At 42.6% G+C, this 12449-nt stretch overlaps 1 protein-coding gene across 1 annotated transcript in view; it reads right to left on the bottom strand.

Moving 5' to 3' along the window:
* The window catches only part of MYO5A (myosin VA), a 155576-nt gene that overhangs the window by 138742 nt on the left and 4385 nt on the right, over positions 1–12449 (bottom strand). The window contains exons 2-3 of the mRNA XM_014584250.2: positions 9211–9307; positions 5397–5455 (exon numbers count right to left, since the gene is read on the bottom strand). Coding sequence (XP_014439736.1) covers positions 5397–5455; positions 9211–9307 — 156 coding nt within the window. The remainder of the gene's footprint in view (positions 1–5396; positions 5456–9210; positions 9308–12449) is intronic.

Here is a 12449-nt window from a genome sequence, read left to right as displayed (position 1 = left end):
AGAGAGAGAGAGAGAGAGACAGAAAGCGAGAAATCACCCCCCAGAGGGGATGGTCACGTCGCAATCTCTTCTCCTCCATTCTCCTCTCAGGATCTTGGGCACGCATGCACACGCGCCCGGCATGAGTTTCAAGCCACTGGGTCCGGGATGCGAACCGCGGTCAACTACGTGGGAGTCCAGCGACATAGCCATTATGCTAACTGCTGGTTCCCAGAACCACTTCTGTTTTATATACTAGGCAACTGAAATTTTCTTTGAAGAAAGTTCTGCTGTTATCTAAAAAAAAAAAAAAAAAAAAAAAAAAACAAAAAAAAAAAACCTGTGGTTTAGTATTTTACCTTAATTATTTTATAAAGATGAGTGACATATGGTAAACATGGCACATTTGGTCAGCAATAAGACTGATTCTTATAGCCTCAATGCCATGACGGAGGCCTGGTGATCATCAGGGGCTTCCAGAGCAGCAACTCTTTAGCCTCCAGACACTCTCTGAACTTAGGTCAGATGATTACAGGATCAAGTTGGAAGAGAAAGAACAAAACGCAGATTACTTCAAACACCTCGTGGCAGAGGTGTTTTGTGATTGTTTCCCTGGACTCTCCAAGAAGGGATTCTCCTTTTCACACATGTGTACACTAAACCTTAGTGGCATTTTCACAAACAGATCACACATGGAAACAGTACATGCAAGATTCAGTTGGCAAAGGGAAGACATAGCCATGGCTGACATGGACCAGACTGAGCCTGGTCTCTGTCCTTGTTTTGGGTAAATTCATCTCTAAATGTCATTTTCAGCAATGAGCAGGGTGCTAATCTACTCACAACACAGGCTTAAGGAACATCTGATTAGAGTATGCTACACAGAGAGCTACTCCCTGATGAACGGCACTAATGCAATGGATATTCTAAGTACTGGGCACAAAGAAGCTCCAGAATCTTGTAACAAGGTCATTCCTAAGTGAGGGATAAATTTATTTCATCTACTAATAAACTTAAAGATAGGAGAAAGTGGGGCTGGAGAGTGGCACAGTGGTAAAATGTGACATTCTGTGAGGCTGACATACATGGGAAGGTTCTCGGTTTGTGTCCAGAGACCTCCCTGAGTACTTTGGTCATGTGTGTGCCCATGATCCACGATGACATGACTCTGGTCATACATGTGTCCATGTTCCAGATGCTGAGTCTGGAGATGGATCACAGCATCACACCCTGTTGGGGCTGCTGTCTGTCGGTACATCTCTCTCTCTTTCCAGCTCATGGAAGAAATAAGTATTAACAAATAAAAACTTCTGGAAAAAAAATTAAAAGATGGGAAAAGAGAGACAAAAGATAATGCGTAAAGGAAAGTAGAGAAACATCTGAGACCCAAGATAATTTGAATTAAATGTCTCCTTAAAAAAAAAAAAAAACACTTCCACATGGCACTGTTCTAAATTATTTTTTCTGGACAGGTTTTTTGCTATAGGGCGCATGCGCTCGCCAGACAGTCACAGACAGACTGAGAGACAGAAAGCGAGAAATCTCCCCCCAGGGGGGATGGCCACGCCACAATCCCTTCTCCTCCATTTTCCTCTTGGGATCTTGGGCACGCACGCACACACGCCCAGCATGAGTTTAAGCCACCGGGTCTAGGACCCGAACCACGGTCGACTACATGGGAGTCCAGCGACATAGCCATTACGCTAACTGCTGATCCCTAAATATTATGTTTACCTTTTTACTGACAAAGGCTTTTTTCAAGCTTTCCTATTGGGAGGGTGCTATGTTATAGTGCAGTCGTTTCCAAACTACTGAATTTTATAACCAGTAAAATTAAAATAATAATGATGATGATGATGTTTGGTGACTGACATAGGGTTACCAACTTCTAGTTTTACCAAATAAGATTATAAAAGCAGCATGTGGTAACAGTACTTACGGATAAGTAGAAGGATGCTAAGGTCCTCACGCAAGAGAGGCACGAGTTTTAAAATAAGCTTTTTAAAAATTTTATTTATTATTTTTAAAAAACGTTGCTATAGGGCATGTGCACTCACCAGAGAGATACAAAGAGAGAGAGAGAAAGTGAGACAGGAAACTGCCTGGTCTGGGATTCAAACCATGGTCAGCCATGTGGGGAGTCCAGTGCCTTAACCACCATGCTACTTAATGACCCCTATTTTTTTTAAATTACCAGAGTGTGTGTGTGCTTGCGAGAGAGACAGAGAGAGAGAGATAAAGGACCCTCCAATAAGGCATGGTCATGCCATAATCCCTTCTCCGCCTTTTCTGTATTCCATTGGGATCTGCGGTATGCCTGCATAGGCACCTGTCATGTTTTTCGAGCTCGGGTACAGGTTCAAATATTAAGTGTGATCTGGTTTCCTTAACCACTAGGTTATGGAGCTGGCCAGAAGCATGATATTTAAATATCAATCTAAAATCTAATATAACCGTCGACAAGGGCATTTTCACACTAAAACTGTAGAGAAAACAAGTCATTACTGGTACAGCCAACTCCCTGACTGTGGCCCACAAGGGCCTTCACGATCTGTCCTGTCCCCCCCATGCCACCTCTAAGCCAGAGCCACGCAGGCCTGGTTTTTAGTTCTCTAGGAACACAGGTTTGTTCCTGTCCACTGAACCTGTTCCTTTGTTCTTGCCTCTGCCTACAGGGCTCTTTTCCCAGACCTTCTTAGGCCTGTCTCCTCACGGTTTAGTTGAAAAGTAAACCTTGAATGTAAACCTCTGCAGAGAGGCCTTCGCAGATCTTTCCAGCGAAAGTCACCCCAAGCTACCACTACCATTTTCTATTCTCTTCAGAGCTCTTATCATCACTCGAAATTACTGATATGTTATTGTTTACTTTTACCTCTTTTCCCTCATTTGAACGTACAGTTAGTATCTCTGTTGTTCACTGCTATATCCAGTATTTAGAGCAACTCCCTGACATAGCCGGCATTTAGTATTTGCTAGAAGAAACTCAGAATAAAAGGTAGCTCCTTGAATTGAAATTAAGTGGTAGGGAACCAGCAGATGGCATAATGGTTACGTCGTTGGATTCCCATGTAGTCAATCACACTTCGAATCCCAGATCTGGCAGCTTAAAAGTCACATCAGGCACATGTGCATGCATGCCCAAAATCCCGAGAGGAAAATGGAGAAGGAAGGAATTGTGGCATGGCCATCTCTCCAGGAAGGGGGGCGGGGGGGGGTCTTGCTTTCTGTCTGACTCTCTCTGTCTCTCAGGCAAGCACACATGCCCTATAGCAAAAATTTATCTCAAGAAAAAGAAAAAAATATTTAAAAAAAGAAAGAAATTAAACGGTGTGGTGAAAACTTACCCAATTGGTTTATTTTTCTCTTATTACAGGTTCATTAAAATTTTTTATCTGAACAGGTTGCAGAGAAAAAAGTGAAGTAGGCTATGGGTTTTAATCTAAGGCTATTGTGACTTTACTTTTATTACAGGCAAGTGTGAAATGGGGATGACAGCAATCCTCAGCTTCTCTATCTCGAGGATTTACACACATAGAAAATTTATTAAAAGCACAAAATTATATGTAAGTACAGGGAAGGATCATTACTGAATAGTTTTCCATAGGAAGTGATTCCTAATGTCACATATCAAATATGTCCCTGAAATTTGTTGCATAATTTCTTCTCCAGGTATACAGTCTGCTGGGTGATATCTGTATATATTACTAAATCTCTTTCGCATTCAATAAATAGTCCCATGTACCAATTGCTCCCACTCTGAAGCTCACTTTACAAAGTCAGTATTTTTGTAACTTTCTCTTACTAGTTTCAGAAAAGGAATATAAATACATGAGATTCCAAATCATGAAATGGCCTACTCCCTCGAATGATGACAACACAAAAAAATGTATCCAGTGGAGTTTGAAGGAGCACGGACTAGCCTGAGCCTAAACAGAAGAGACTTTGCTCAATCTAGAGAAAGGACCTTTGTGCTCTGTCTCAGCAGCGAGATTCCCACAAGTGTTTTGCCTTGAGCAGGTGCTTTGCCAAAGGCTAGATTTCCAAGAGCTAGATGTTAAGGACTCTACAGATAAGCGGAGGAAGGCTAAGACCTTCACATTCATCAGAGGCAAGATACGTAAAGGACAGCTCACCTTACAGCCAACTTCCCTTTATCTTAGCTCTATCTCTTGGGAAAGTACACAAGGAGAAACAGGTCAGAAACCAGTCTATTATTACCGCCGCCTTTTGTGGTTCTTTTCCACCTTAACCAATGAGATCAGTGACTGCAGAAACAACTGTACCAGAATTAGGTCAACCTGGAGGTACAGTAGTCACTCCTTATTCTGCAGGGGATGTGTTCCAAGATGCCTATGAATTCCTGAAACCATAGATAGTACCAAATCCAATACACCATATGCTTTTCTGAAACATACAATGATAGTTTAATTTACAAATTAGAAACAAGAGTTTAACAATAATAGTAATAAAAGAACAATTATACCTTAATAAAAAGCTATGTAAATGTGGTCTTTCTCTCAAAATAACTTTTGTTTTAATGCCAGAGGGTGGATACACTTGCCAGAGAGAAACCGAGAACGAGCATCCCAACAGTGCGTGGTCATACCAGTCCCTTTTCCTCCACTTCTCCATCCTTTCAGGGTTCTAAACACAAATGCACATGCACCCAGTGTGTTTCTCAAGCTACCAGGACCAAGATTCAAATGCAGTCAGCCATGTGGGATCCAGCTCCCCTAACCACTAAGCTATGGGGCTGGCCCTCTCAAAATATCTTACTACCATACTCATCCCCTTACAATGGGTAACTGAAACCACATTAAGCAAAACTGCAGATGGGGCGGGGGGGTTGGGCACGACGACTGATCTGTACCTTAGGTGCTGAAAGACACAGAAGTCCCCTTCCTGACATGCCCCTTCCTACTGAGTCTGTGGCTTCCAACCCTACCTCCCACTTCTATCCCAGGCCCAAGGCAAACACACAGGCCAGCCCCGAGGAAAAGGACTATACTTACTTGCCCAGTCGTACCCAGAGGAAAAATGGGGGCAAGGAAGGAAAGAAGACATGGTCCCTAGATCAAGTAAGAAAACTACAATAGAATCAAGACATGGCGGAAGAGTCAAGAAGGAATCTGAAACAGGGGTGGAGATTTGCTCCCCAAGGATGCTGAGAGGTTTCCTGATGAAACAGAAGCAGTTAGGAGGAAATAATCCTGGCCAACGTGAGTCAGAGTGGACATGGCTCCCAGCAAGGAAAGGAAAGGACCCCTGTCATGTCATTCTGCTGTTGTGACTAGCTAATTAAAGGTCAGTTTCTTACAGTGCTCCCATCCCTTGCTCAATTCATACTATTCCAGCTTTGGATAGTCATGATCTTGTGGGAGTGCCTCAAATATCTCACTTATAGTACTAAACCTTACCCTAGTAAGGACAGAAGTCTGCCTGCTTTTTCCTACTTCCAAAATCCTTTCCAGAGGACCTGGAAGGAGTCACACCCACAAACACTAACAGACCATTTTGACCCGTTGATAACAGGATTCTTCCTACATCTCATCCCTGGTACAGTTATCTTAGGATGTATATTAAGCCTCCTTATCTCTGTTAAAGAATATTCTTTTGCTGATCTTGGCAAACCTTCCTTTTCCAATCATCAACCTAAAAACTGTAAAACCCACCTATAACCTATGCCCCCCCCCCAGTGTTCTGCCTTTTTGGGCCAGACTGATGGGAAAAACTCTTTGTTAAATTCCAATTCCAAACCTTGTCTCTCACTCTCAAAATCAAATAAAAGGAACCCCTGTGCCTGATCACCCCCAGAAAGACATGCTTTGCCTTCTCTCCAGGCCTAGGTCACACTATTCATGCTTAGAAATAAGCTGCACTAATTATTATTTCTGCAGAGTTGGTTATTTCTATCGGCATTAATTCCTCATGTATCTACCCAACTCCCATACTATACTATAAGTAACCCATGGGTGAATCCCCTCTAAGGTCTACCAAGTCCCTTCCCCACAGCTAGTGGGCAGCACGTACACTTGATTTAAAACCAAGAAAGAGCAAGAGAAGGAAAGAGATGAGAAAATGGGATGAAAGGCAGCAAAGGCAAACTCTCCAGCCTTAGCTCTGGATTTTTCCTGGAGCCACACCAGGGTGAAAGGCCACACAGCATGGCTGTGATGAAGCAGGAGTCAGAACCTTAGAGAAGAGAGATTCATGGCATAGCAGGCAAGGAGAGCATAAACAGCGATGTAGGTCCTGGTGGGAGGAAGAAAAACAAGCGCTTGGCATCTGCAGTACTGTGATTAAAGCAAAAACAAAAGTGTAGGAGATGAAGAAATGAAAAAAAAAAAAAAGGGCTTAAAATATGGAAATTAAAATATAATCACACATCAAAGATTTGTGGAAATTCAAGTGAAACACTTGATTAGAAAAGAGAGTAAAGACAAAATGGAAATGGTTGAATTTTATAATAGCTAAGATCTGAGAAAATAATGCTAGCACAGATTTAAGTTGCATAATAGCTTGCAAGAAAAATAAAAGCCATCTGTCCTTCTACAATACGATTTAATGAGGCCTGCCTGGCAGAGATGAGGTGAAGCTGACAGAGGCCAATGGAAGAGCACTGGAAAGGCAGGTTTGGGGAACATGCTTGCAGGTACATGCCAGAGAGGGGCAGCACACAGTAGCCAGCACTGCTCTCAGCTTCCTCGGGCAGTACGCCATCCCTTCACGGCTGAGGCACCGGTCTTCTTCCTTTGTGTCCTACCACAATGACGCCACTGAAAAGGTTCCTTGATACAAATGGTTCAAAGTTTTGCTAACACACGTTTGCTAACTTGCTAACTTTGCATTTAAGACAATCACTATTTTTTTAAAGAATTATTTCATTTAACGTTATTTATTTATTTATTTATTTATTTTAATTTGACCAGAGAGGGACAGAGAGAGAAAGAAAGTGAGAAAGCAAGCCGCCAGGTCCAGGACTCAAATCGCAGTCAGCCATGTGGGATTCCAGCGCCTTTAACCACCATGCCACCTGACAGCCCCGCAATTATTACTTTTTAAGTTGACACAATAATTGTAAATGCTTATGATGAACAGTGTGATTTTTTTGCTACATGAATATAATGTGCAATGGTCAAATCAGGGTAATTAGCATATTCATCATCTCCAACATTTATCCTTACTTTGTGTTGGAAACATTCAAAATCTTCTCTTTTAGTTAGTTGGAAAAATATGATAACTAGTGTGAACAGAGCTGCGGTAACATGGGAGGACACCAATCTCTAGCACACACTCACTTCCTGTCCTTTGGATATATGCCCGGTAGGAGGATTGCTGGAGCATATGGTAGTTCTATTTTTAGAATTTTGAAGAACCATCATATTGTTTTCCGTAATGGTTGTACTAACTTACATTCCCACCAACAGTATAAAAGACTTATTCTTTCTCCTTATCCCCAGGAGTATTTATTTATTTATTTTTTGTCTTTTTGATAATAGCCTTTCTAACTACCCACCAAACCACAAAAACAAACAATAAGAAGGAGAGTTACAAAAGACATTTAAAAACAACCAGAAAATAATTATCAAAGCTACTGGAGTTGGTCTTTACCTATCCGTAATAAATTTGCATGGAAACATATTTCCCTTATCTAAAAGTATGATTAAAAATTTGTGAAAGCGACCAGCAGATGGCATAACGGGTTATGTTGCTGGACTCCTATGTAGTTGGCCATGGTTCAAGTCCCAGACTCCACAACTTAAAACTCACACTAGGTGCAGGTATGTACATGCCCAAGATCCTAAGAGAAGAATGGAAGAGAAGGGATTGTGGAGTGACCTTTTCCCTGGGGGATAATTTCTCGCTTTCTGTCTCTCTGTCTCTCTGACAAGCACATGTGTCCTACAGCAAAAGTCTCTCTCTCAAAAAAAAAAAAGTTGGTGGGGAACCAGCAGTTAGCGTAATGGCTATGTCGCTGAATTCCCACATAGTCGACCACGGTTAGCGTCCCGGACCCGGTGGCTTAGAACTCACGCTGGGCGCGTGTGCGTGCGTGCCCAAGATCAAGAGAGGAGAATGGAGGAGAAGGGATTGCGATGTGACCATCCCCTCTGGGGGGTGATTTCTCGCTTTCTGTCTCTATGTCTCTCTCTGTCTGTCTGGCGAGCGCACGTGCCCTATAGCAAAGAAAAAACCTCTCAAAAAAAAAAAAGGTTGTGAAAAATACATAATATATTCATATATATTATGAAACAACTATGCATGGATTTAATTTTTTTCACAACAAAGTAAATTCATACTTTAATTTTTTTCACAACCTTCTCAAAATTACTTCATATTAAGTAACTGAATGAATTAAAATAAACAAGACTTGGGACCAGCAGTTGGCATAATGGCTATGTCACTGGACTCCCACATAGTCGACTGCAGTTCGAGTCCCGGACCTTGTGGCTTAAACTCATGCCGGGCATGTGTGCAAGCATGCCCAAGATCCTGAGAGGAGAATGGAGGAGAAGGGATTGTGGCATGGCCATCCCTCCTGGGGGGTGATTTCTCGCTTTCTGTCTCTCTGTCTTTCTGGAGAATGTACGCGCCCTATAGCAAAAACCTCTCCAAAATAAATAAATAAATAAAAACTCAACAATATGCTACCTATAAGAAACTCACCTCACCAGTAGAGACATACACATAGACTAAAATGGATGTGAGAAATAGGATGGGTGTGAGAATGAACCAGACTGACCCCAACATTATTATCAGATGCCATCTTGGAGCTCTCTACCCATAACCCAGTCATGCCAGGCCCTCACTGACATAGCTGTCCTCTGTTAGGAAAAGACTAATATTTTGGGAACATGAAGGCCATCGCATCTTCAAACAAGACGCCATCTTATAACCCCTTTGCTTTCCCTTTAGAAACTCCAGCTTGGGGGGGCCAGGAAGTGGTGAGATGGTGAAGGCGCTGGACTCCCACATAACTGACCACAGTCTGAGTCCCAGACCTGGTGGCCTGTTTTCTTACGTTCCCTCACTCTTTCTGGTGAGCATATGTGCCCCATAGCAAAATAATAATGATAATAATAACAATAAATAAAATGAAAAAAATAATTCTAAAAAATAAAATAAGATAAAAATTTTAGCTTGCTTCAAGATGGTGCAGGGTACAGCTACTGGGTCACTGTACATGCTTCTGAGTCACTGTCGACCCAACCTTTCTGATCTGTAAGTTACCCCCTAATAAATTCCTGGTAAGTGCCTCATAGAGTTGTCTGCTTAGATTTTTGGTCTCAAAGTTCTTTTTCAGTTTAGGGACCACTATACATTGACCCTGTTCTCAAATAGATGGAAAAAAATATTTCACACAAACAGAAAAGAAAAACAACCAGGTATTGCTATACTTATATCAGATAAAACAGACTTTAAGTCAGAAACTGTAAAAAAGTGACAAAGAAATTCAGTATATAATGATAAAGAGACAATTCAGCAAGAAAATATAACAATTGTAAATAAATATACACCTGACACTCGATCATCCAAATACATAAAATAAATATTACTAGACCTAAAGGGAGAGAGAGACTCCAATGTGATAATAGGTAGAGACTTCAGCACCCCACTCTCAGCACCAGACAGATCATCTAGACAGAAAATCAACAAAGAAATATTCTGATTTAAACTGTACTAAAGGGGCCAGCAGGTGGCGTGGTGGTTAACGTGTTGGATTCCCATATAGCTGACTGTGGGTTGAGTTTCGAACCTGGTGCCTTGCTTTCTCACTTCCTTCTTTTTGGTGCGTGCATATGCCCTATAGCAAATTAAAAATAACAACAATAAATAAAATAAATAATTATTTTAAGAACTAAAAATAAATAGATAAACTGTACTACAAACCAAATAGACCTAAAAGATATTTATGGGCCCCAACAGCTACAGAAGGACTTTCATTCTATCAAAGAACTCTGAAGTGTGGCTGCCAAAAGCAGTTGTTTCTGATGACTCAGACATGATGGGAACAAGAAGACTGACAGCACTGGGGCCAACAGGTGGCACGGTAGTTAAGGGTTCTGGACTCCCATGTGGCCAACTGCAGTTGGAGTCCCAGACCTGGTGGCTTGCTTTGTCTTTTTCACTCTGTCCCTCTCTGCTCAAATTAAAATAATAAAATAAATAAATAAAAAGTTAAATAAAATAATTCTTTAAAAAAAGAAGATTCACACATTAACAATAAACTAACCAGCCTTCAATGGGCCAGCTCTAGTGTAGCTGCAATGTGCTGGCCAAGAGAAGCCAGATCCCATATGGCAACCATGGTGCAAATTCCCAGGCTGGCACCCTGAAATACACAGGGTATGTGCATGAGCGCTCAATATCTGACAGGCTGGAAGACTGGAGGATAGGGATCATGGCAGGACCACACCCTGTAGAGGGTGCTCCTCTCCCTCTCCTGTGTACACTCTATCATAAATAAAGAGAAGAAAAATACTATTGAGGCCCAACCTGTGGCACAGTCAGTAGCATCCTTAATTGCAGTGCTAGAAGCCACGTGGCTAACTGCAGGTTCTGATCCCCAGCCCGGTCAAGCCAAAACACAACAGGCACACAAATATGCCTAAGATCCTGACGAGCTAGAGAGTTGGGGAAGAGAACCACAGCATGACAAGAGCTTGTTGAGGGAGCTTCTCTTTCTTTCTTTCATGCATGTGCACATGTTATCATAATTTTTTTTAGGAGAAGTTTTTGCTATAGGGCGCGTGTACTAGCCAGAAAGACAGAGAGAGACAGAAAGATAGAAAGCGAGAAATCACCCCCCTGCCCCAGGGGGGATGGCCACGCCACAATCCCTTCTCCTCTATTCTCCTCTCGGGATCTTGGGCATGCATGCACATGTGCCCAGTGTGAGTTTTAAGCCACCGGGTCCGGAACTCAAACTGCAGTCGACTGCATGGGAGTCCAGTGTCATAGCCATTACGCTAACTGCTGGTCCCATCATAATTTTTTTAAGAACTTAGTAACAGGGGCCAGCAGGAGGCGTGGTGTTTAAGGTGCTGGACTCCCACATGATTGACCTTGGTTCGAGTCCCAGACCTGAAGGCTTGCTTTCTTACTTTCCCTTTCTCTGTCTCTCTCTGATCAAATTAAACAAATAATGATGATAATAAATGAAATAAAATCATTATTTTTTTAAAAGAACAATAATAATACTGAACCCCTCGATGAAATGTACTCTTAAACATCTCATTTCTCCCCCACTTTCACTCACCACTACTATTCTGCAGTCATGCCAAACTATGGGCTTGCTGTACCCTGAACAAGCAGGCTGCTCACACTCTCTGGCCTCTGGGTTAGCTCTTTCCTCCACCTGGTCACAAGCCCTTCCCTTTCCAGTCAGCCCACTCCCATTTGCCCTTCATCTGTGTTTAGGTGCCACGTCCTCTAAGAAGCCTGTCGTTATTTTCTCCTCGCCATTTGGCACTCCATCTCAACCTCTCCATCATTTCACACGGCTCGCTGCTAGAATCCTCATCCCACTCGATGACTTTGGGCACTCATTTCCAGAATCTAGCAGCTACTTGAGAGGAGAGAGCTGTACTTTTTTTTTTTTTTTTTTCTTTCAGATTTTTGTTATAGGGTACCTGTGATTACTAGGTAGAGAAAGAGAGACAGAGAGAGGGAAAGTGAAAAATCAGCCCCCAGGGGAAATGGCCATGCTACAATCCCTTTTCCTCCATCCTCTTCTTGGGATTCTGGGCACACATGCACATGCGCTTGGCATGTCTCTCAAGCCACCAGATCGAGAACCCAAACCATGGAGCTGGTCATGTGGGATCCAGCACCCCAACACCAAGCCATCTGATGGTCTGGACAGAGCTGTATCTTTTTTGTCTTCATCTCTTCAGCACTTAACCTAGGAACCTGCCCATAATAATTTCTCAATAAATGTTTGTTATATGGATGTCCTTGGCCTCAGACATTATACTGCAAGAGGGGAGACTAAATGAATTATCAGTCTTGCCAAACCCTCACAAATATTCTGAAACACTCCATAATTTCCAGAAGTGGAGAAAGATGCATACAACATCAGTTGTGTAGGAATTTGGTGTGAGAGAAGGAAAAAGAGCTGTGTGGAGGGAGTAGACAAGTAATGAGACATCGTTTTCTTCCCCGATGACTCCCACAGAAACCCTGACCCCTAGACTTCATAATTTGTATGTTAGAGTGAAGCTACCGCTCCCCTCCAGAACAGTGATTCAGAGCCCACCCCCAGACCTACCACTGATCCCTGGCTCAGCAGGCAACTCCACTACACAGCTCTTAGAGCAGGGAGAGCAGGAGGGTAGATGGGAAGGAAGGAGCAGGGTAAGGGGTCACACCAGACTTGGCGGGGGGGAGGGAAGAGGCATTGAACACAGGATGCAATACATGCAGGGCTAAGGGAAGAGTGGAGGTACTCGGGGCCCCTTCCAACTTTA

Source organism: Tupaia chinensis, unplaced genomic scaffold, assembly GCF_000334495.1.
Source record: "Tupaia chinensis unplaced genomic scaffold, TupChi_1.0 Scaffold146140_1, whole genome shotgun sequence".
Classification (NCBI taxonomy): domain Eukaryota; kingdom Metazoa; phylum Chordata; class Mammalia; order Scandentia; family Tupaiidae; genus Tupaia; species Tupaia belangeri.
This window is presented reverse-complemented; position numbering and strand designations above follow the sequence as displayed.